The following is a 25,346-nucleotide window of genomic DNA, read 5'->3' as shown; positions in this document are numbered from 1 at the left end:
GATTTACATTTCTCTTTGTTTGAGGTAAGCCTCCTCCTCCTTTTTTTTCTCTCTCGAAACAAAAGCTTCTGATGGCGATTTGCCGAAATTAAATTCGAGCACAATATATCGCAGAGAAACAGAAGCAGCGAGAAAAAAAAACTTTTAATCCAATTAGTTGATGGTTTGCTGGACATTTAAGCTTGCCATCAATGTGCTTACAAAGTAGCAGTTTTTTTTGCTGCTATTTTATTTATTTTATTACACAACAGGACATAACGTTCGGCTCAAGCGGAATTCATTGATATATTTTTCCTCGCGCGCGCAGTTATTGATGCTTGACTAGTTTTTGTTTTGTTTATTTATTTGTTCATCGATGTCAAGGTTTGTTTGGAAACTGTTGCGAAAGTAATATGGTTCGTTACTCAATCAACGATGGTCGAGTTCTAAGGATGGGAGAAAAGTTTGTTTTAATGACTTTTTTTGTTTAGGACAAAATTTGTTCTTCTTTTGAATTTTGTTGAGCTTTAAGGTTTTTTAAAAGTAACTAAAAGCATAAAGTTCAAAAGAAAAAAATTTATTTTTTTTTTAATTTTAAATTTTTTTTTTCGTTTTTTTCCAGAAAATTTTAGAAAAAATTAAAAAAAAATTTAGCTTTAATTTTTTATATTAAAAAAAATAAAATTTAAATGATAAAAAAATAAAATTAAAATTTTAAAAATAAAAAATTAAAAAATAAAAATAAAATTTAATTTTTAAATGCTCTAAATTTAAAAAAAAATTATTAAATTTATTTTATTATAATTTATTTATTTTTAAATTTATTTTTTTAATTTACATTTTTTTCCTATTCACGATGAAAGTTTAACGAATTTTTCTTTTTTATATTATTTTGAGGAAAAAAAAATCGTGTTTGTAAATTTTATTTAGCTTTAACTAAAAGTTTCAAGAATAAAAAAAAAATAAAATAAAAATTTTAAAAATATTTTTCGATATTTTTTATTTATTTTAAAATTTGTAGAAAGAATAAAAATAATTAAAATTCAATTTTCATTTTTAAAAATTTTAAATGCTCTAAAATATTTTTTTTTAAATAAATATTTTTGAATTAAAATAAATTAAAAGTAAAAAATTAAAATTTTCAACATTAATTATTTATATTTTTTTTTTTTTTGAAATTATTTAAATAAAAAATTCGAGACATTTTTAGTATTTAAAAAAAAACTTAAATTCTTTCCAGTGTTTTTATAGTTTTAGTTAAAAATTTAAATTTTGTATTTTTTTTAATAAAAAAAATTAATTTAAAGTTTTATTTTGTTAACTAAAGTCCGTAAAAAAGTTGAAATTTGTAAATTTTTTTAAAATAAAAATAAGGAAGCATTTAAAAATTTTTAAAATTTTGCTTTAACTTAAAAAAATAAAAGTTTTTTAGAAATTCTCAATCTATTAAATCTTTTTAACAAATTATGAATTAAATTATTTTTATGATCAAAAACGTTTGAAAAAATATTTAAATTAAAAATATTTCTTGGAAAAGTTTAAATTTAAAAAATCTGGTTGTTCAAACAAAAAAATTTATCAAATATTTAGGAAAACTTAAACTTGAGTGAGTCACTTGAAAGTTTTCACGTCATATTTTCTCATTTTTAGTCAATGAAAAAAGCTTTTATCATGTAATTCCAATGCAAATATTTACGTTAAAGAATGAAAAGCAAGTTCCATTAAATTATTACGTTTTTATTCAATTTTTCTTTTATCCCTTTTACATGTCATAAACTATCATTCTTCAAGCAGCCAGACATCGACATGTCTCTTCAGAAATGAGTATTCAATTTCCTCGTCCTTGTGCACTATTTTTCTTGTTTGCTTTAAATATTTTATTTCTCCTTCTAATGGACGGCATATTATTATAAGGATTTTTTTCTACTTATTTTTTTTCAGTCTTTTCTCTTTCACCATCGTTTGTCATAAGAGCTTAATTCTTCTTTTTTCTGAATCAATATTTCGAATAACAGAAGGATTAAAAGCGACTTACGAGACCTTGCAATTATATTTTAATTCAAACAAACAAACAAACTTGACAGACAATGAGTCCGACTTTTGTCCTCAGTGATAAGTACTTTTGCCTACTCTTGAATATCGACCAAAAAAAATAATAATAAATTTTATTGTGAATATTTGTCGAAGTGGTCACAACTTTTTTCTTGGCGCGGTGTTTTCGTGTAAGAGAAAAAAATAATAAAACGCAAATATACTGTCTGTCGTTCGTTAAAACAAACAAGGTCTGGTCAATGTTCCGAAGAAGAAGAAAAAGTTGAAACAAAAAAAATAAATAAAGGAACGCGTCATTTCGCACGTCGTCATTGTCCTCGATGATTGATCCCTTCGTTTCTTTTTTTTTCAATCAACAGGCTGGCAACGTGACGAAAACAGAGACGCTTCATTACCAAATATGATGAATATTTTATAGAAAAACGTTATTATCTTGTCTGATGTGTTCATGATTTTTTACGCAACCTGTTCACGACCAAAAACGAAAAATGTTTGAGGTGAAAGTTAGCGTTGAAAGAAACAATTAAGCACATTTTGAATCATTTTAGATTTTCCATTGGGACAAAATTTCAAAATGTGCATTGGGACAAAATTTCGTTTTGTACATTAGAATGAAATTTGGGGAACTTCATTGAGGAAATTTTAAAAATTTGTCCCAATGCACAATTTTAAAAAATATCCCAATGCACATTCTCAAATTTCACTTTGAATCATACTCTAAAATTATAACCTAATGCACATGATGAAATTTGACCAAATACAAATTCCAAAATAGCGCATTCTAATCTCGCCCAGTGCACTTTCTGAATTTTTTCCCAATAGACATTCTATGGTTTTGTCTCAATGGACATTCTAAGATTTCTTCCAAATTCACCTTCTGAAAATTTGCCCCACTGAAATCTACATTCTAAAAGTTTGTTCCATTATATATTTTAAAATGTCAACCCAATGCACATTTTAAAATAGCACCCAATGCCCATTCTTAAATTACAACCCAATTGACATTATAAAATTTGGCCCCAGTACACATTCTGAAAGTTTGTTCCATTATACATTTTAAAATATCAGCCCAATGCACATTTTCGAATTTTAGTCCCAAACGACACTTAGAAATTATGACCCAACACAAATTTTTAAATTCTTACCCAATCCACATTCTAAAATTTTGTCCCAATGCACATTTTTGTAAGCCATATACCTTTTCAAAGCCATAAACTGGCTTTCATAAACAGACAAACTCTATTTAAAATCGTTTTTTTTAACCTCAAAAAAATAAAATGCACCAAAAAAAAACACGGTGATGGAAAAATGATCCTCCCCCCTTTCAATAAATTTTTGTCACTCATTTTTTGGATATTTTCGGCATGTCACACACACACGACCTCGCACGTTCTTCATGTCAGCATCATCATCATTACCAGGAGAGAAAAAGAAAGAAAGAGACAATGACAGCGATCGGCATGTGAACGCCCGATTGATGGAATGTCTGGCATGCATGACCATCATATTTATTTATAAGTTATTGTTTTTGTCCTTATTATCGGTATTTTAACATTACCGATTGTGAATTTGATACGATTGTGGCACGAACGTTTTTCCATCAACATGGACAAGGGACGAGAGTAGGTAATGCGAGAGCGGAAAATAAATTTCATCTATTATTCATTTTTTTCGGATTTTTTTTTTGTTTTGGTTTTGGCAACAACTCATCCCTAAATAAAAAAAAGTTGTGTGTGTGTTTTGTATCCGAAGGCACATTTTATTTCGGCATATCGACATGCGAGTGCGTGAGATAAGACACGTTGTGCAGATTATCATCATATGTGAACGTTTCTGTGGCTCAAATGGATAACGGATGAATAAAGATAAATTTATGATTTTTTGTCGGTCGATCCCCATATTTTGTTTTCTATTATTATTATTTACCTTTTTTTTCTCTCGGTACCTTTTTCGGCGTCGTAAATTTATCGATAACATATTTTTTTTGTATTTCTGCATGGGCTTATCTCCCGAATCGCATGTACGTGAGTTCAGAGTGGTTGTTTGTTTGTTTGCACATTGCTTAATATAACTCAAAATGTCCCTCTGAAGTTTATTTTATCAATAAAAATAGATAATGTTTTATGAACTCTCGGGAAATTTTATCGCCGGAAACTGTTTGTAATTTGGCACAATTGTTTGGCTGTTTTTCTTTCGAAACTTTGCTCACGGGAATCTTAACGCTGTAAAAAATGTGCCTTGGAGACATTTTGCGTGAAAAATTGTTTCTGAGAAGTCATTTTTTGAGGCAATTAAGGAAAAATTGTCAATAATTTTTTTCACCTTAAAAAATCACAGAAAAAAATCTCATAGGAAAAATATTCAGGGACAAGATGATAAAATATTTATATAATTTTTTGAAAAATATAAATTAAACAGAAAATATTTTAAATATTTTAATAGAACTTAAATTTAGATTAGTTCAACTTTTACGCAGTTTCATTCGACATTTTAACAAATAATTTACATTTTGGAACAACATTTTTATTTTTAACTCATTTAATTAAAATTAAAAAATAATAATTAATAGCAAATTTGGTTTTCTAGTTGTATTTTTTTATTATTATGATTTTTTATTTTTTCTAGTAGTAATTTTCTCTAAATTTTAATTTATTTACTTTTAAAATATTTCAATTTTTTAATTAATTTAATTTAATTAATTTTTAATCAAAAATAATTAAAAAAATTTTAAAAAATTAAAAAAAAAAAAATAAAATAAAAAAAATTCATAAAAAAATATTCATGGGACAAAAAAATTTAATTTATTTAAATAATTTTTTGAAATATTTATCAGATACTTTTTTAAACTTAAAACATTTTCGTTTTAGTAAAACTTTTACACTATTTTATGAAATTTAGAATTTTTGTCTAGCTTACTTTAGATTTTTGACATTTTTATAATTTTTTTACATTTTAGAGCAACATTTATTATTTTTCACGCTTTTAATTAAAAAAAAAAATATAAAAATTAATGGAAAATTTAGTTTTCTAATTTTTGTATTTAAAAAAAAAAATTAAGCTCTATAAACCTTTATAAAAAGAACAAAATTTAATATTATTTTTTTTTTCTCTTAATTTTCATTTATTTACTTTTTTATAATATTTCAATATTTTAAGATTTTTTATGCAAATTAATTTTTTTAAATAAATAAATTAAAAATATTTATAAATAAAAATTCCTATAAAAATTAGAAAATATTTTTCAAAAAAAAATTATTAGCTCAATTTTTTATAAATTTAAAAAAAATAATTTTAACACTAAATTTATTAAATTTTGCATTTTTTTCTAATTTTTAAACTGAAAATGATTTTTAGCACATTTTTCATCAATTTTCAAAAAACTAAAAAAACACGTGCATTTTATTAAACATGTTTTTTTTCTATTTAACTTTTAACAGGTCATATGTCATCGCTCTTTTCTCGTTCTTTTCACATAATTCTTGGTGACACATGTTCACCTAGCCTTTTTTCACTACTAGATAACCCTCATAGATTTTTTTGTCTAACGAATTTTTAAACTTTTTTTTTGTTATAAAAAGAATGAAGATGTAAAAAATTTTTTTCTCGCTCAGACACACGAGGTATTCAGATAAAAATCTGTAAAATATGAAGCACGAAAAAATTTTTTGTTTAAACAAAACCAACACATTACAAACACACTCCGTTAATTTTTTATGTGGCGACAACGACGCGTGTTAGCGAGGAAATTCTGTAAAATATTTGTTTGTGTGAGCCGCATATTCACACATTTAACAATTTTAACAAACATCCAAAGTAACGAAGCTGTGGCGTTTTTTCGAGGCGTTAGGCGTTCGTTTATGGCTGAAAGGGGATATGTGAGATAAAAGCTTCGTTTATGTATAAAAATTGTTTACATTTTTGGCAATCAAACAACAAAGGGCATGATAAATTAGGGCGTTAATGTAACGCTTATATTTCCGTGAAATATGAAAGGAAATGTGTTTTTCCGAGAAAAGATGCCACATTTTCTCGAAGTTTCATGAAAAGAGGTGGTAACGAGGCACGTAAACGTTTCAAAAACAAGCACGTTTTTCCGCCACATTCATCTATAATTGTGGATGATCCATAATTACCCAGAAATTACCAAACAAACAATAATGTACTCGAAAACTGAGTGTTGATGTGATGATGATGATAATTACAGTCCATACAAAAATTAGCTGGTAGCCATGAGAGTTTTTAACTTCAACGAGGAAATGAATGTAATTTTCGTTGGGCAAATGTATTTTATCGAGCTGCTATAAATGTGGCTAAAGGTAACGATTATTAATCAGTATCAGTTACAACATCGAATTAATGTGGTGAATAAGCGATATTATCATTTTAGTATCATTATAACATGGAATTTGATTGAATAATGAGAGTAGAGGGGGAATGTGCGGTAATTTGATGGTCGGTGAATAACGTTAGAAATAGAGAACGACTTGTCCGATGGTATCCGGTTTAGACTTTTATAGATAAAATTTTATGTATCGATTGACATAAAAGAAAAAAGTAATTAGAAATTGATTTTTTTCGCGAAATTTAGAAAAAAAATAAAATGAAATTTTCATTTATACCTAATACTGAAAGGTCTTAAAAATAGTTTTAAATAGTAAGAATATGAAAATTTTCTGGTTTTTTCAAAATTAATTATAAAGGGTTTTTTTTTAATTTTTTAAAAACTAACTATAAAGGGTCTTTAATTCATTTAATTCTCTCTTAATAGGTGCAGTTCATTTTACTAAATACAGTGAAAATTTTATCATAGGGCAACTCTGAGTTAGGGCATATTTTCTAAAAAGGCACATCGATTTTCTATGGAATTTCAATCAAAATCTCAAACTTTGGGTTTTTCAACTACTTTTAATAGAAAAAAGTTTCAAATTGCCTAAAATATAATAATAAAGAAAGAAAAATTCAAAATTCATAGAATTTATCATTTTGAATTTTTTCAATAAATTTTCATATTTTTGAATATTTTTTTATCAAAATACAAAAAATTTAGCTTATGATCAAAAAAAAATTTTTTAATAAATTTTCTTTAAAAAATTTCTCATATATTATATATTATATATTCTCTTATTGGTACACTTATTTGAATTTTGGGTTCCCTATGATAGAATTTTCACTGTACATAATTTTAAGTTATATAATCCGAGCCAAAACTTGAGGAAGCCTTTCGAAGTCTTTAGTTCTTAACCGAAACTGGAGTCCAGAATTATTAAAGAATTCATATGAAGGTAAACAGTTTGTTGAGGTTTGATTATAACCATTCATAGCCATCAAATAATAGAAACTATAGATTCAGTTAATTTGTTTCAGTTAAAGATGAAAAGAGAATCGGCACGCATCACTGAAACCTTTATTGTTTCCTTTAGAAGAATAAATTACGGACAACATGAGCCCGTGACGTGGATATTTCGGCTTCTGAACAAAATCAAGAACCATTTTTCATTTACAGTTTTGCAGGACCTGGAAGGAAATTTTAGTTTCGGAGTCTCAAAGAATAGATTTAAGCAAATAACGATTGAACTGGCAACATCAGACGATTAGTCAGGAATTCCACCATTTTTATAGTAAGGGAATATTTTTTTTAATCTGGTTGGCCCAATCGCTGGTGAATTTTTGTTCTTTTTGTATCTTTTTATGTTTTATGTCATGCTAACTGTAACGCAAATCACATTACTTATCTGGACCAAAAAAGCAGATCGATGGCTTTTTACCCCGATTTTGAAAAGAAAACTTTTTTCATAGAATTCTTTTCCTATAGAGCATGATACTCATAAAATTTTCTTCTAAAAGGTTTCTTCGAAAAAGGATAATTTTTACCAAATTTTAATTTTTTTCAATAACTTTTATCACAAAATTCACCTTTGCTAATTCAACTTTCCGTACCCACTAAACCACGCCATCCATCACTTTATCTCTGAATATCATGCACAACTGCTCTTCATAATAATTCAGTACAACATTTAACCCGCCATCCACACTGTACGTGATTACCATTAAACGTATAATTAAAAGACCAATGAAACGTCCGTCGATTAGTGAGCAAATGAATAAACGATGACAGTTGTAATAAAACTGCGAGAGAAATAATAATAATCTTTTATCTGTAATCAATTGATTGAATAAAATGAACAAATTCAGTGACAAGATAAGCTTTTCATTTGTAAGCCCAACTTGCCATGTCGTTAAATCGAAGACGACGACGACGATCGAAGAAAATTGCTTCGCCCGACAAATGTCTTCTTCCAATTCCGGTCGCAAATAAATTTAACATAATCTCAGTACATGAAAAATGCGCGCGTGGAACATTCCGCTAGATATATTATCATTTTATGTCGTTATTATCAAGAGCATGTAAGGCTGTTATTATATTGTCAGGAACAACTGTTATTATTACGTTGCAGTTTTTTTTCAGTTACATCTTGCCAGTGACGACCATATGCCATTTTATTTCATTTTTGTCTTATCAGAAAAATGTGTTCGTTGTCAAATTTCGGGATCAATATCGATGTCACATGATGAAAAAAAAATCACCGACGAGATAAGATAAAAGTCAAGCACACAAAAAAAATCGTAAATGGAAATCCCATTGATAATAGTCTCTCGATTTTTATGCACTTTTCTCCGGTTTTTCGCCTTCTTGCTCATTGTCTGAGCGAGAAAAAATTTTTACAAAACGGTAGATGGAAAAATAAAATAAAGAACCAATAATCCAATTAAGTCCCTTTTTTATATAAAGCGGTTGTTGAAACCGCACGGCATTTTTTTTCATCTGTATCAAGGACTGCGACACATTTTTGTCGTGCCTCGATGTTGCTAGGCCGAAATTGCATTGCGTAAGAGTCCTTCGCGTGGCATGTGCAGAGCGCACCGTTTATTGTGTCATTTGCTTTTCTGATTGGACGACTGGGATACAGAAAAAATGAGAAACACGTGACCATGATTGTGAAATTGTCTCTTGAATCGAAAAAAGTGGTGATTTTAGTCTCTTGGGGGTTAAATTTTGACTTATAGAGAAACATAATTCCATAAAAATAAAAAAAAAATTTTTTCATGAGAAAATGAATTATTTTTATCTTTTATGGAATTAAATTTTCTCTCGAGACCATTAAATTTACCCCCATTAGAACTAAAATTCACGTTTTTTCGATTCAAAAGGTAAACTTGACTTGTAAATGACTCTAATTCATAAAACTTGATGTAATTGATTAAGTTATCATCAACTTTGATTTTCCAATTCATCGTCGTAATTGACTCAAAGTCCTTGATCGTCTTTAATTCGAAAATAATTTGAAAAATTTTTGGGAAAGTTTCCGAAATTACTGACCAATCATTTTTGGTGAGTCTTTCAATGCGTAAAGATGTCTTTTAATAAATTTCGTAAAATATCTCCGGAAATTTCCCCAAAAATGTCGCCAAATGGAGGAGTCCCGCCGCGTCTTAGTGGAATTGCTATTTGGAAAAATTCACCAAAAAAATCAGACTTTAATGAGATAAAATCTAAGGGAGAAGATAATTTTATCGTTAAATGGACAGATGGTAGTTGGCAAAAGGCATTTACTGAGACGTTCACTGGTAAGAATCAGAGTCGAAAAAATTTAAGTTAAAATTAATTGAATTTTCTTTAAGTAAAAGTCGCTTAAGTCAACTTAAGAAAACTTTAAGTTGCAAAAATTTCTCAAAAAAAAACTTTTTTCATTAAAAATGGTCAAAAATTAATTTTGACTTAAACTTAAGCTCTTTAAACTTGTGTCTTTAATTTAATCTTAAGTTGAAATTAAAAAAATATTTAGAAATTTAAGAAAAAGTTGAAATAAGTGAAAATATTTTTTTTTTATTATTTTGCTAAAGTATTTTTTAACAGATTTTGAAAAAAAATAAAGTTTTCGTAAAATACTTAAGTTAAACTTAAGAAGCTTAAGTCATAAATTTTAGATCATTTTTCTGAATTTAAAATACATTGACTCTAAAGGCGTAAAACTCAGATTTAAAACTAAAAAAATTACAAAAATATTTGACTGATGACTTAAGCTTCTTAAGTTTGACTTAAGTATTTTACGAAAACTTAAAAATTTTTTTTCAAAATCTTTTAAAAAGTATTTTAAGTATTTTAGACTAAATACTTTGACTTAAAAAGATTAAGTCTTCTAAGTTGAACCTTAAGTCTTTAAGTCAAAATTTTATTCGACCTAATTTGATATTTTTCTTCAAAAAAAAATCTCATTTTTTTTTCTTAGAATTCTGTGATTGCACTTCAATTCACGGAATAAAGCATTTTCTCAATCATTCGTGGTTTGAGCGTCTCCTGTGGATTGTCTTGTTCGTCATTTCAATCACAGTAAGTACTTGAAATTTTTTTCCTCGAAATTTTTTTCGGTCAATTTTTTTCACGTGTACCAGGGTTGCAGTCTCATGATTTCCCTCGTTTGGCAAAAATGGAATCAGAGTCCCGTGATTCTCAGTTTCGATAACAAGTTGATGACAATGGCGGCAATTCCCTTTCCTGCCGTTACTGTTTGTTCCGATGCGAAAGTCGATATCGATCAATTCAATTATCGCAGTGCCTACGAGAAATATTTGCGGAATGAGAAGTTGAATGAAACGGAAATGTGAAGATTTCTATTCTTTTGATGGAGACGACTGGTTGTTTATTTTTTTTTTTTTGTTTTTTAGCGAATATTTATTAGCAATTGATTCGAATTTTTGTAAGAATATTAAGGATCCGAGTAATTTACCGCTACCTGATAAAGTTATTGATAAAGAGTTTATGCGGGATTTGGCTATTCAAAGTAATGATTTTATATCATGTGAAAGTGGATTGAATAGCATTGGCGGAGTAGAACATTCGAATTGCATATTGGATATTCAACGGATTTCGACAAATGAAGGACTTTGTTACACATTTAATTTGCTCAATACAAACGAGTTATTGAATGAAGGAGTGTAAGAAAATTTAAACTATTTAAAAAAAACTTTTGACATTTAAAATTTTTTAAAAATAAAATAATTTAATTAATTTAATAAAAAATAATTAATGAATTCTAAAAATTTTCTAAGCTAAGAAAAAAAATAAAGTATCGTAATTTTTTTCAATATTAAAAATTATTATTTAATTATTTTAAATTATTTAAAAAAAATTTTTTTTTTATTTAATTATATTATTAAAATAATTTTTTTAAGTCACTTTTTTATATTTTTCATTATTTTTAAACAGTTTAATTTTTTTCAAAATAATTTTTTAATATTTTTCAAAAATTTTTTATAACTTAAAAAATATTGACGTTTAATACAAAAAAAAAGATAATTTATTTTTTTTTAACTTAGAAAATTTATAAATAATTTTTTCGTTAATATTTCAAAAATATGAAATATATTTTTAATATATAAAAAAAATGTTGAATTACAAATAAATTAATTAAAAATTTTTTTTTAAACCAAAGTTTAAATGACTACGACAACAACAAAAATAATAACATGTCAGGATGGCATCCTTACACTGGTTACGAGAACTACATTCGGGGTGTGACTTATCCAAAACGTAGTTTCGGAGCAGGCAGCACTCGTGGTATTAACCTTCACTTAAAGACGCGTCCTGCAAATTATGTCAATCAGTGCAGCAACGAGTCTCATCACGGATACAATGTAAAACTTCGTTTTTGAAAAACTTTTAAAAAATTAATCAAATAAATTTTCTCAGATTTTCCTGCATCCCCCCACCGATTACCCCTGGAAAAAAGAATACATGTACAAAGTTGGCATGGATCAACAAATGGCGATAATTATCAAACCGCCATCCATCATTACGTCCGAAAATCTCAAGGGTTATCCCATTCTCAAGCGCAAATGCTACTTCGAGGACGAACGAAAACTCAAACTTTTCCGTTATTACTCGCAGGCAAATTGCGAACTCGAGTGCCTGACAAGCATCATGTTCAAAAAATGCGGTTGCGTCGAGTACTGGATGCCCCATTTGCCGCACATGACGGAATGTAAGTTCAATCGGATCATCGACCATCCAAATTGCAGCTATGATGACATCGAAATTGCCATTCAAGAGGAACGAGTAAAGACAATTGTGGATATTGATAATCAGTTGGAGTGCAATTGCCTGCCAAGTTGCAATTCGATACAGTATGAGGCGGATCAGACGATGCTTTTGAATCGGGCGGAAGAGGATTCGGGAAAAAATGAGTAAGATTTTTTAACTATTTTTTAAGAATTATTATAATTTTTCTTTAAAATTCGATTTTTTTTTCATTAAAAATTTATAAAAAAAAATTAATAAATTTTTTTAATGATTTGAAATTTTTTTCTATCAAAGACCTGAATTTTCTCGAATTTTTATAAATGAAATTTAAATGTTTTAATTTTTTAATTGTTATAATAATTTTATTTTTTAATTAATTTTATTTTTTTAATTAATAAAGATTATTTTTTTCTTTTATTCAAAATTGAATAAAGAACCTTAAATTTTTGTTAAAAATTTTTAGATGTTTAATTATTTATTTTTTTTTTATAGAAAAATTTACAAAAATGTACAAAAATTCACGAACATCTTATGAAAATTCATCAACAAAAATATTTTTTTCTATTTTTTTTTCAGCTCAATAAAATACGTAAACATCCTCTTATATTACAAGACATTCCAATTCATCCCGATGAAACGCACGGAATTGTACACCGACTTGGATTTCATCTCCAACTGCGGCGGACTTTTGTCTCTTTTCATTGGCACATCACTCCTTTCAATCGTCGAAGTTTTGTACTTTTTCACCATTCGTCTCGTCGACAACATTAAAGCCAAGAAAAACCTTTAAGCGAGCCACGAGAATGAAACACGTGCACTTTCGCAAAAAGTTTGTCGGTTTCATAAATTAGCCTGCTGCCCATTCATTTACTTCACGTTAATTAGATGTTGTTGTTGTTATTTTGTGGTTTGAAGAGTTTTTGCTTGCAGCAATTTTTTGCAAAAAAAAATCCTTTTATCGTCGTTTCATTAAAAAAGTTTGAATCTTTAGAAGTTGTTTGGTCCATTCTCGAAATTTTTTTTGTCGATTTCAATGAATGGAATAATGAAACGTATTAAACTTTTTTCAACAATAAAAGTTACAAGTTTGCTCGTCTGGCAAATCTCTTCTTGGTTTCTCGAAATTTGAATAAAGCAAAAATAATTACAAAGATTTAAAGTGTTATTGTAAAACTTGAAATATGTATATTACGTCTATTATTACTTTTTTTTCTCTTTTTCTGTTATTTTCAGTGAAAGACGTTAACATTTACTTTGTGGATAAAAAATGGAAAATTTTATAGAAAAGAATCAAATGTAAAGTAACCTCGAAAATGGGCGTTTATGTTCTGGCCTTTAAAAATTTTCAAGTTTAACGAACCCTATGGACAAAAACTGGGCAAAGTTAAGTTGAACCCCATAAGTGATTAATTTAAATCCTTAAGGAATTAAGAGGTTAGTTAAAAAACTTCACAGGTTAATTAAATCCCTTGGAAAGTAATTTCAATCCAGTTTGGAGAAATTTATTGACAACTTAAATTTAACGGTAATGTATCTCGACATTAATAAGTAAAAAATTGAAGAATAATCATCTAGCAACGTCCTTCAAAACACTTCCTTCTGAAAAATCAGGAAAATGGAAATTACCACACTAATCAATCAAGTTGAATCAATTACCCAGAATTTAAGAATGGGAGAAAATTTAAAGTTCAGTTTGTGTTAAAAGACAGCAATTTTGGATACGATGGTTGCAAGAGTATTCTTCAACAAGACGTTCGAAGTAGTGCAAAAATCAGAACCGCTGCAAGAAAACGATATTGTGATTATTTGCGATTCTGACTCACCGAAAAATATTTTGAAGAGCAATTAAAGTTTATCATGGGAAAGACGGAGAGCTTCGAAGAGCAACTATTAATACAGTGAATGGTTTATGTAAACGTCCTGTTGTCAAGTTAAACAAATTCTATCTAGAAACCTAACATTAAGTGACGACTGATCGCGGTACTCAATTTGAATCTCTTTTATTTAAAGAATTAAGTAATCTTCTGAAAATGTCACACATTAGAACAACCTCATATCATCCTAATTCTAATGGAATGATTGAGCGTTTCCATCGCCAATTGAAAGCAGCTATTAGAGCTACAGACAATGTTATTAATTGGTGTGATGCTTTACCGTTAGTTATGTTAGGAATTCGTTCTACGATTAAAGAAGATTTGGGTTTCTCTCCAGCTGAAATGCTTTATGGGACAAATATTAGAATCCCTAATGAGATTTATGTACCTTCGGAAGAAGATCTCTTGAAAGATCCATCGGATTTTATAGTTTAACTAAAAACTGCCTTGCGAAATATTAAATCTGTTGAACCGAAAATTCAAAAAAATCAAAAAATTCACATTCCGAATGATTTATTTACATGTGAAAAAGTTCTTATTCGCGTTGACAAAGTTAAGAAACCTTTTGAGAGCGTTTATGAGGGTCCATTTGAAGTTTTACGGAGATCAAAAAAGTTATTTGTGATTAATAAAAACGGAAGACATGAAACTGTGTCACAAGACAGATTAAATAAGAGAGAAAGGCCGTAAGAAAAGTAAAAAATAATTTTAATACAAATGACTTAAAATACATAAACCTTTCAGGTTTTGAAAACGACGCTTATGTATAAAACGCTTTTCTAACAGTTTGTTATATGTACTCAAAGAAATTTTTTTACTCCCTTTGGTTAATGTTAAAGGACTAAATAATCTTCAAGACATTAAACTAAATCCTTTTAGGATTTACTTTTGTCTCTTTAGGTGTGAAATTTACTCCTTTTCAGTCCACCGAGTATTTTGCACTCACGAACGCATAAACGCAGCGAGTTATAACCATTATTTCTCTTTCCTGTTACTGCCGTTATTTTCAAAAAGTTTTGTTGCTTTTCGAGGATGTTTGTAATTAAAAACAAAGAGAACAAAATAATAATAATCACGAGATGGCAACGAGATGAGAATTCAAAAGGATGCAATTGTTCTGCAAGACGTTATAATTTGTAGCAATTTTTCATGCTTTCCACATCACAAATTTTCTGCCAGAGAGAAGGAGTGAAAACGAACAAATTGCTTGTAATCAGCGCGTCATTACAGTGCTTTTAAGATTTTTCTCATTTTTTTCTTTGTCACTTTAGGTCATTGGGTCAAACAGCATCTCAAACCCTCGCCAAAATAATTCCGATCACGATGACTCATTCCACTCTTTTTCCGAGGAGTTTTATCAAGATTATCATCAATCACTCGGAATTACGAAATCTAAACATGAAAAGGCAATAAAAAAACAAGTCCCTTTCCTTTTGCGCGGCCTTTTGCTGGGAAAAACAGATTCCTTTGTATTATTTACGACAAAAAACCCGGACATCATCTTCATGCAATAAAATAAAATAAAAAAAACATTCAAGATGCCCTCTCGTAAAATGACGAAACACGCAGGTAACAGCAATTTTGTAAAGTCATTCAGAAATTTTGTTCGTACTAAACTCATTTGTCATCATTTTTAGTGGTATAGTCGAAAGTGGATGACGAAAGAGATCTTATTAACATTAATTTTTATCTTAATTTTTTTCTTCTTCCATCTTGACCTATTCAATCAAAGGTTAATGATGCAGCAAGAAAAAAAGAATTTCCTCACTAATTTAATTACTTTCTCTTCTACGAACAAAAATAATAATTAGTGGATCACGATCCATAATTAATGACATTTTCTATTTTTGGTGCACACATTGGATTTTATATAATTAATTATCGATTTTTTATTCATTATTTATTTAAAACCCAGAAGAAAGGGACAAAGAAAATCCACGAAATCATTTAATTTTTTTTGCTTTATGAAAATTAAAAAGAGAAAACTCGTTGTGTAATTGGAAAAAGTACAATTAATGATTACTGAAAAAATTTACTAATTATTATAATAATTTGGGCAAATGTTTACTAACTATTAACATTGACACATGAAAATTATTGGTAAATAGAAAAAAATTATTTTAATGTAAAGTCATTAATTGTTTAAAACTTTTATTTTCAGAAAATAAAAGTAAAATTATATTTTTCGTTTAATAATAAATATTTACTTTTTTTTTATCAAAAAATAATAATTTTCCAGTGGGACAAAATTACCTTTTTTAAGGCTCTGGGGTCTTGATAATAAGCCCCTCAAATTTGTAATGAAGAAATTACAAAGTTTTCATTTTTTTTGAAAAAAAAAATTTTTTTTTTAAATTATTTTAATTTAAAAATTATAAAAAAATATTTTAATTAAAAAATTATTTTATTTAATTTAATTTAATTAAAATTAAAAAAAAAATAAGTTAAACTTTGGTTAAATTTAAATTATAATTTTTAATTAAAATTATTATTTATTTTAAAAATGAAATCTTTTTAATTCTGAATTCTTAAAAAAACGTAAAATATATTGTAAAAAATCAATAATTAATTATCAATAATTAAAATTTACTTTTTAATTTAATTTTTTTTTATTTTTAAAATTATGAAAAAATAGTAAAAATACAAAAAGATCACTTTGATAAAATTTTTCATTATTTTTTTAACTTTTAAATAAATATTTTTTAATTATTTTTTTTAATCAATAGCAATTTTTAATTAAAAAAAATTAAACAAAGAGCAAAAAATTGCTGGAAAAAATTAATGACTTTTCAAAAGTAGATTTGCCTCATTAAATTAACACGAAATTGCATTAAAAATGACTTGTGAAATTTTCTTTTGTAAAATCCATAAAACGAAAATTTTTATAAACTCAATTAATTATACTTAATTACGATGCACTAAAAATCCAACCATCATCGACGTCAATTCCAATAAAAAGTAAATTTCACTGAAGGTCACACACACACAAACGATTGCATTTATTGATTCATTGTGTGTTACTAAAAATACAATTACTTGCAATTTATTGTGCATTTATTTACAGAGAAACACAACCACCGACCACCGACGTCCTTAATCTATTTATGAACAACGAAAAAACTGCACATTGAACGGCAGCAGACTCACAAGTGCAGAAAATATGCAAATAATTGCGTAGAGAATTTATGTCACTCACTTCACAATTCCATGACACACATAATAAAATTTAATGATGCAGTTTAGACTCGAACATTGAGAATTAATTAAGTGGCTTAAAAAATAAAAAAAAAAGTTTCTTGTGAGCTTGACATTGTTGTCATATATAAAAATTCATCCACATGACAAAAGAAGAGGATTAGGGACAAATTTCATGCTTTTCAACTAAAGTATAATAATGTGATGTTATTTATACTAAAAGGATAAATGTAACACTTTTAATCCATTTTAAATGATCGTGTTGGAACCTAAACTGGATTATGTCAGGTGAGTCAAGGTATAAACAAAAATTTGATAAATTAACGAAATTTTGAATTTTTTTTTTTTCACGAAAAAATATTTTTATATAATTTACCTTGTTTAATATTTTTTATAATTTTTTTCACAGTTTTTATATTTTTTTAACACTGAAACTATTATTCTAATATTTATTTTATTTTTTATTATTATTATATAGTTGTTGGTGTGTGAAGAAGAAGTGTGAAGATAATTGTTTCACTTGTGGCAAGAAAAGTACAATTTATTATTATGATATAATAATTGCTTACACAACACAATAAATATTCTCCTGGTAAGTAAGTAAGTACTACAAACAAGTACAAACGAGAAAAATGTTTATATTGTAACTTTTTTTTGTATATATTATAATTTTTTGTTTAATATTTCATTTTTTATTATATTTAATTTTTTCTTACTTTTCTTCTTTCTTATTTTTTCTCATATTTTTTTTCTCTTATGCAGAAAGTTTGTTGTTTGTATATTTATTTTATTCCGCACAACTATATTAGCATTTAATGTGATTTATTTTAAATATTTACATTATTATTATATATCATTATTATGGGTTGATATTATATTAATGCACTTATATATTATATTTTTAACATATTTTATTCAAATTGTTTTTAGTAATAATATTTTCATAGAATTATATTTTATATTTTTTTTAACATTATTGATAATCATATTATTTCATTTGTTATTATAATTTGATGCATAATTCGTAGACAACTTAAAAAGTTCTGGAAAACAAAAGAAAAATATTTTTTAAAAATACCAGTCGCATCCTTTTAATTTTACTAAAAAACACTTTATGAATATTTAATTAAAATGAAATTTTTGAAATCACTTTAAATTATTTAGTTGTTGTTCACAGATTTAAATAACGTAATTAAAATGGAATGAAAATAATATTTTGTAGCATTTTAACCGAAATTCCCAAAGTTATCGTTTCAAATTAGGCAAACACAAAATAATTCAATTTACATTTGTGCGAAAATTTTTCGTAGCTAAAGTGTAATATTAAATTACTGAATCAACATAAATAAAATTAAAAAATTTTGATGCGAAAAAACAAGTTGAATGAAATATATTTTGAACTTTTATTTTGTAACTTTGTTTTCCGTACTTTTTGATCACTTTGCGATGATGATTCAATTATTATTATTATTATTCAATCATTATTTAAATATTTTCAACGGAATTGGATTATATTTTATTTTATATATGTTGCGTATGTAACTTAATTATCATGTATTTTTGTATTTTATTTTAACGAATGCCATCGTTAAATCACTGTAATATTTTTTTTTTATTATAATTTGTAATTAAGTCATTAATTTTTTTAAGAATATTTTTTGCTCAATTTAATCGGAACTTTTATAATATTTAATTTTTATATATTATTTTAAATTTAATGTATTTTTTTAATGTTTATATAATTATTTTTATTATTATTATTTATTTCAGTTATTTTTTTTTTTAATTTATTTAAAAGAAGATTGCGCGCACCCCAAATTTCTTGGTTATGGAACTAGACGAGATGAAATACGGTTTGGCACTGAAATGAACTTTTCAAACATTTGATTTTTCTATTTCTACATTGGAAGTGGCATTTGATGCTTTCCATTGAAAGTGTTCATTTTGTTGAATCGCAAGTGCGCCGGCGCACCATTCTATCCTCGATTAATACAACACACCGAAACACATATGGGAAGGTAGAAATTTACAATGCATTAAGCACATGGTTTACAACGATATTTTTTGTGATGATAAAAGGGAAGCCCTGTAACGATTATCTTTGTGGATTTTTTTTGTACAAACGAAATAATAATTTTAGGCAAAATATATTATTTATATTTCGCTTTAAATCAAACACACACCACGCTTGGGAAATATGATCAGAAATTGTGCGTTGTTTTGGAAACAATGCACAAGAAGGACGTACATGTGACTCAACGTGGATCTGACAGACGGATGGCATTGAAATATGATCTTGAGAGTATCAAAGCACACAAAAGGAGCAAACATCATTTTCAATGTTTTATTTTTTAACATACATTTTAATACACAAATATATGAGAATGAATGTTTGTAATAACGATAAAAATCTTGCATTTGCGGTAAGTACGAAAAGTTCTATTTATAAAACGCGTCTGTGATAAACAATTGAATTTTGTTACGTTTTATTGTAACAATCGAGTATCAAATGGTCTGTAATTTATTATTATTATAAATTTGTACAGGGTGTTTAACTAACTTTTAACCATATATTTATTTTTAGGTTACTTTTTGGAAAAGTTCAGTTTATTGAGCAAGAACAAAGTTTGAATAAGATAAAAGCAAAAAAAAAACTTAAGCCCTTAAGTTTATATTTTGATACAAGTCACAAAGGCAAAAACAAAGAAATAGAACAAAATGACACTGAAACTATTGAAAAGGAACAACTGTTTGTCAATAGATTTTAACCATGTCAAAAGGATGACCATATCATTCAGGAGATTCGATATGTCTGGTGTCCTTCGTAGAGATGTAATTAAACAATCAAGTGATATAATATTTTTTACTGGAAGTGCAGAAAGACAATTATCTAAATGATATATGATACGACCACAGTTTCATAAGCTAATGCGAACATTAACGCATTATCTGAAAAATGTCATAAGGCATTAAAGTTCAGATGTAAGCTGTCAGGGTATTTTAATTATGCTGACTTCGACACCAGTGTCCGGGAAACAGGAAGAAGCATTGAAGTTCTAATCTGCACTTAAAAAAGTCAATTTTCAAATTTCATTTGTTTTATTTACCAACTTCGAGACGGTTGATCCCCAGATCCTTCTTGATGTATTGTCCGTTATGGTGTTAGAGGAAACGTTCTGAAATGGTTTCAATCTAAGCTAAGTGATCGAACTCAACTAACAAGATTCAGTTGCGAGTTATCAGATGAGTTTCCAAATGAAACCAGAGTACCTCAAGGTAAACCACCGTCTTGTTCATTGTTTAGTTTATATGTTAATGAAATCGTGAAATTTGTGACTAAATGCAAAATAAATCTTTCTGCGGATGATACTTCAATATGATGGAAAAAAATACAAAAACAACCTATTTGGGCTTCTTTCTTTCTGTATTAGTCCAACTCTTTTTTTATACTTACTATAATGCCAACATCGTAAACATTTTTGAGCAATCCCTGAGTAAATTTTTAGAAAATTTCATTTCTATTTTAAATTAATGGTTTTGCAGACAAAAAGAAATTTTTACGGGAACAAGAAAATAATGGAAAAAAATTGAACACACTGTACATTGATACTTTATTTTGTTTAAACTATTACAAAAATACTCAAGACTTGCCAAAAAAATTCAATTCAATTTATGACCAAAATTCTTTTGCTTAGAGCAAATAAATGATGTTAACATTACAGCAAAAATCCAATTCGCCACGTTTCGCCTTTAAAAAAAGTTTTTAAAGACGATATCATTTGTATTATTTTGCAATAAAAGTTTTCCACACATTTAAATATTTTATTATATTATTATTATTCTAAGAAATGCATTTTTCAAGGTTGCGATTCTTTTCAATCCTTCTATTTTTTATTTTATTATTATTATCAATATTTTACTTATTCAATATTTTTCTCTACTTTTGCTCGTTTTCTCGATTTTTTTATGTGTACATATTATCATCATCATCGCTGCAATACACATTATACGTATAAAAGTGTACCAGAATGATAACTATAATGGTATTATCATCATTTACGTCATTTTCATACAAATGTTTTGATATGACGAAGCGTTGCTCGTGGAGCGGGTGCGGTTCGAGGATGATGAGTTTGAATGCGAGACGGCAGAGAAAAAAAATTGCACAAGATGAAGGAGAAAATGACTGTCATTTATTTAAGTAGGTCTTGACAACAACAACAACAACTACAATCACAACAATAGTATAAACAAATAATAATTTCATTCATTCGCAGTTTCTTTTCTCTTTTTTACGAGCTCATTTTCAATCTCGGTCGATCTCCGTCTCGGGTTCTTATGTAACACAGCAAAAAAATATAATTTTCTTTATAATAATATTATTATTAAATTTATGTGCAGTGTATTATTGCATGTGGGGCTTCATCTTTATTTCATTCACGATTGAGGATTTTTTTTCTTATTTCTTTAAACAAATCTTTTACGTAATAATCTGTCGATAGATCTCGTTTTATACTTAGATATTGAAAACTTTCAATCATTGCATGCACTTCGTTATTCTGTGACTGACGTTGTCGTTGCTGCTTTCTTTAAAATGACAAATATGCCTTTAAGACATGCGAAAGAAAGGAGAGGAAAATGAGCTGAAAAGCTATTTATGGCACATCTGATGACAAGTAATGACAGACAAATTGCATCCGATGTGTTTATACAAAAAAATTCAATGAATTTTTTAATGATATGAAAAGATTTACGTTCGAAGTGAAATTGTGATGAATTTCCGTGATAACGATTTGATGATGAAAAAAAAATAATTGAGTGTCAAAGAGTGCAAAAATAAATATTTTTTGTGGATTTGATAATTTAAATTGGAATTTTACAGAAATTTAAAAAAATAAAATAAAACAAAATTATTTTCAATTTATGGGCTCAATAAAAAGTGTTTAACTGATTTTTTTTATTTTCTAAGAAATTTCTTAGATTTTTAATAAAAAAAATTATTAATTTTAAATTAAAATTAAATAAAAATTTAAATTAAACTGAAAAAATTTTTTTGACATTTTATTTAAATAAAAAATTGAAAAAATGTTTAAAACTTTTTATTTATTATTTAATTCAATTTCAAATTTAAAAAATATAATTTTAATAAATTTAAAAATTAAATTAAATTAAAAAAAAAAATTTTTTTCCATACATCATTTTAAAAACTAAATTATAAAATTTGTTATTTAATTATTTATTTATTTTTTTTTGTTAAAAAATAATATGCCAATACCAATTCACAATTTTCATAAAAGCAACAAATAAAACTGAAAACCCAAATGCAATTTAATAAAGTCAGCGTTATGCAACATTTTTTATATCACAATATAATCACTATCATGCAGCTTGAAAAAAGTCACAAAACAAAAAAAAAACTTCAAATTGTCTCGCAATAAAAATGCTAAACGAGATCGCTTTTTTCACGATAAAAGTACAGTAAAAAAGGAATAATTTTTATTATTGAATGTTGTCTCCTAACTCAATATTCTCCGTGAAAATGCACTTTTTCCTCATAATAATGGAAATCAAGTGGAGGTAGAGGGAAACAAAACAACAGCAGAAAAAAAAATGAGAAAAATAAGATAAAATAAAATGAAAACAAACGTATTTTCATTTAAAAAGTCTCCTTGTTGTGTATCCTGAAGCACTTTTTTCCCTCCGTTTTTTTCTTCCTCTTTGCTTTTGTGCAAGTCAGCTGTACTTTCGACTTTTTGTGTGTAAAATGCGAACAAAACTGGATAAAAATATAAATAAAATGTTTGTAAAGATAAATAATAATGGAAATTTGTATAAAAATCGTTTTCCTCCTTTTTTGTTTTTTTTTCGTATATTCTTGTATATTTTTCTTAATTTCTACGTCAATCATTTTATTAGTTATTAAATGAACTTTTTTTTTACCGCAATCTTCTTTTTAATTGTATTTCCTCGAAAAAAAAAATTAAGATAAAAAATAATGATTTATGGGTTATTTGCTCTTTAATTTATTTATTGTGAAAATTAATTTCTTTGAGATTTTTAATATTCGAGCAAAAATTTTAATTATTTAAACTTGAATAAATTTTAAATAAAAATAATTTCAAAATTTTTCAAAAAATAAAAAAATAATAATTTTTCAAAAAATAAAAAATAAATAAATAAAATAAAATGAACTTGTTAAAAAATAATAATTAATGAACTTAAAAATAGAAAAAAATTCTAAACTTAACTTTTTTCGCAAAAAAAAAATAAAAAAATAAAAAAATTTAAAAAAATATTTTTCTATCTAATTTTTTTTATTTAGGTAGCTAGTTTAATAATTAATAGTATTTAATTCAAATTAATTTTTTATCATCTGAAATTTCGTGCTTACTTTTTTTTGTTTATTAAAAAAAAAATATTTCAAAAGTTTAAAACTTTGACAGTTGTATTTTTACTAGTTTTTGTTTAACTTTTAAAATATTATTTTAAAATTTTTTAACAGAAAATATTTGAATGAAAATAAATAATTTACTTTTTTTGCAAACAATTAAAAAAAATTAATTGGTGAAAGAATTTTTTAGACAACATTTTTCTTGTCACAAAAAAAATCCCGCACTTCAATTCCTTATCGCCATCATGCCCAGACTCACAGCTGCTGATACTCTTTAGTCTTTATATTTGTATTATTTAAATTAATGCCATTGTCATTACCGTCATCCCAGCAGCTACCATCAAAATTTTAAATGTTTGTGTCATCAGCATCTACCATCATCATTATTAATAATCTCTCTCGCATGCGACCCGCTGCTTGTAAGCCATGCATGTGTAAAAGTGTTGTACCGAACATAATGCATGTTTTTCATCCAATTTCGGCACAACGGTCGAACAAAAGCGCAGTCAGACATGATTAAATGCCGAGAAATACACACAAAAATACAACAACAACGAGTCAAGTCACAAATGGCACAATATGCCATAAATTTACATGCATCTCAATTTATTTATTTTCAACATTTGTTATTCGATGAATTCGCTTCGATTATGTGATTGATTGTTTTGTTGGCGAGCTAATTGTGTTGCAAAAAAAAACTTTTTTTTTTAGCCGAAAATCGATTTAAATCCCGAAAAAGTTATATCATGCGTCGGATCTCCCAAAGTTATGTAAACAATGTGCGATTAATCCAATCACTGTGAAAACCGCACTTTATCCCGCACCGAATGCCACGCTCAAATTGGCATCGCATCAATTCGCAACAACAGACGGAAAAATGTACATCACATCACCAAATAAATAATTTGGATTCATTAAACTGGATTATTTTCTCGGAAAATATAAATTAGTTCGCAATGCTCTATTTGCCGAAATGGGGGTTCAATAAATTAATACAGTGGCTAGTGTACTCTACGGATGAAAATGGGGTTGAATTAGTTGAAAAATATTTTTTATACTTTTAAAGACACAAAATATCAAAAAATTAAGGTAAAATTATTTTTTTTTTTCAAAACAAAAAAAAATAAATATTTAAATAAATAATATTTTTTGATTTATTCCGAATTAATTCGAATTTTTATATTTTTATATTTCAGGGTTTCTAAATAAATATTTTTTTATCTGAGTTTTTTTTAAATAATATAATTTTTATATAATTTTCAAAAAATAATTATTTGAATAATTATAATTTAATTATTTTTTCAGTACTGAAACAGATTTATTAAAATTTTTTAATTTTTTTAAGTTTTCAAGCCAAAAATAAATATTTATTTTGTGTCTCAGAAATTTACAAAACAATTAATTTAAATTAATAAAAAAAATTATTTAAATCATTTTAAAAAATAAAAAAATATTTAAAAAATTATAAAATTGTTCATGTGAGTCATAAGAGGTTGAAATTCTTTTAAATAATATATTAGGTCATTAAATTTTTATTTTTAATTTTTTTCTCTTTTTATTATTATTTTTTTTTTATTTTATTTTAATTTTTTAATTAATTTAATTAATTAATTTTCAATTAATTTTTTTAAGAAAAATTTTTAGATATTTTAATTTTTTTTTATCATAATTTTTTTTTTTTTTTTTATTTTTTGTTTAGCAATTCCTATAATATAACATTCAATTTTTTAAAATAAAAAATTATTTTTCACCCCTTTTCTATCCGTAGATCACATTT

At 26.4% G+C, this 25,346-nt stretch overlaps 2 protein-coding genes across 2 annotated transcripts in view; one reads left to right on the top strand and one right to left on the bottom strand.

The window, feature by feature from the left end:
- Positions 1-17,695, bottom strand: part of LOC134837609 (uncharacterized) — a 110,959-nt gene extending 93,264 nt beyond the window's left edge. Inside the window, exon 1 of the mRNA XM_063852992.1 lies at positions 17,555-17,695. The gene's annotated coding sequence lies outside the window, so the exon portion shown is untranslated. The remainder of the gene's footprint in view (positions 1-17,554) is intronic.
- On the top strand, positions 9,492-12,899 carry LOC134837608 (pickpocket protein 11-like). Its single transcript, XM_063852991.1, has 7 exons — positions 9,492-9,657; positions 10,320-10,420; positions 10,483-10,691; positions 10,756-11,025; positions 11,523-11,724; positions 11,780-12,273; positions 12,686-12,899. The coding sequence occupies exons 1-7, from the start codon at positions 9,492-9,494 to the stop codon at positions 12,897-12,899; spliced, it is 1,656 nt and encodes a 551-aa protein (XP_063709061.1).
- Positions 17,696-25,346: the final 7,651 nt, after the last annotated feature.

The sequence above is a fragment of the Culicoides brevitarsis genome, chromosome 1, assembly GCF_036172545.1.
Source record: "Culicoides brevitarsis isolate CSIRO-B50_1 chromosome 1, AGI_CSIRO_Cbre_v1, whole genome shotgun sequence".
Classification (NCBI taxonomy): domain Eukaryota; kingdom Metazoa; phylum Arthropoda; class Insecta; order Diptera; family Ceratopogonidae; genus Culicoides; species Culicoides brevitarsis.
This window is presented reverse-complemented; position numbering and strand designations above follow the sequence as displayed.

Excerpts from the sequence above, each read along its gene's own strand:
- LOC134837608 (XM_063852991.1), top strand. The coding sequence starts at position 9,492 with ATGTCGCCAAATGGAGGAGTCCCGCCGCGTCTTAGTGGAATTGCTATT. Across the intron at positions 9,658-10,319 it reads ATTTACTGAGACGTTCACTG|AATTCTGTGATTGCACTTCA; the intron begins GTAAGAATCAGA and ends TTTTTTTCTTAG. Across the intron at positions 10,692-10,755 it reads AAGTTGAATGAAACGGAAAT|CGAATATTTATTAGCAATTG; the intron begins GTGAAGATTTCT and ends TTTGTTTTTTAG.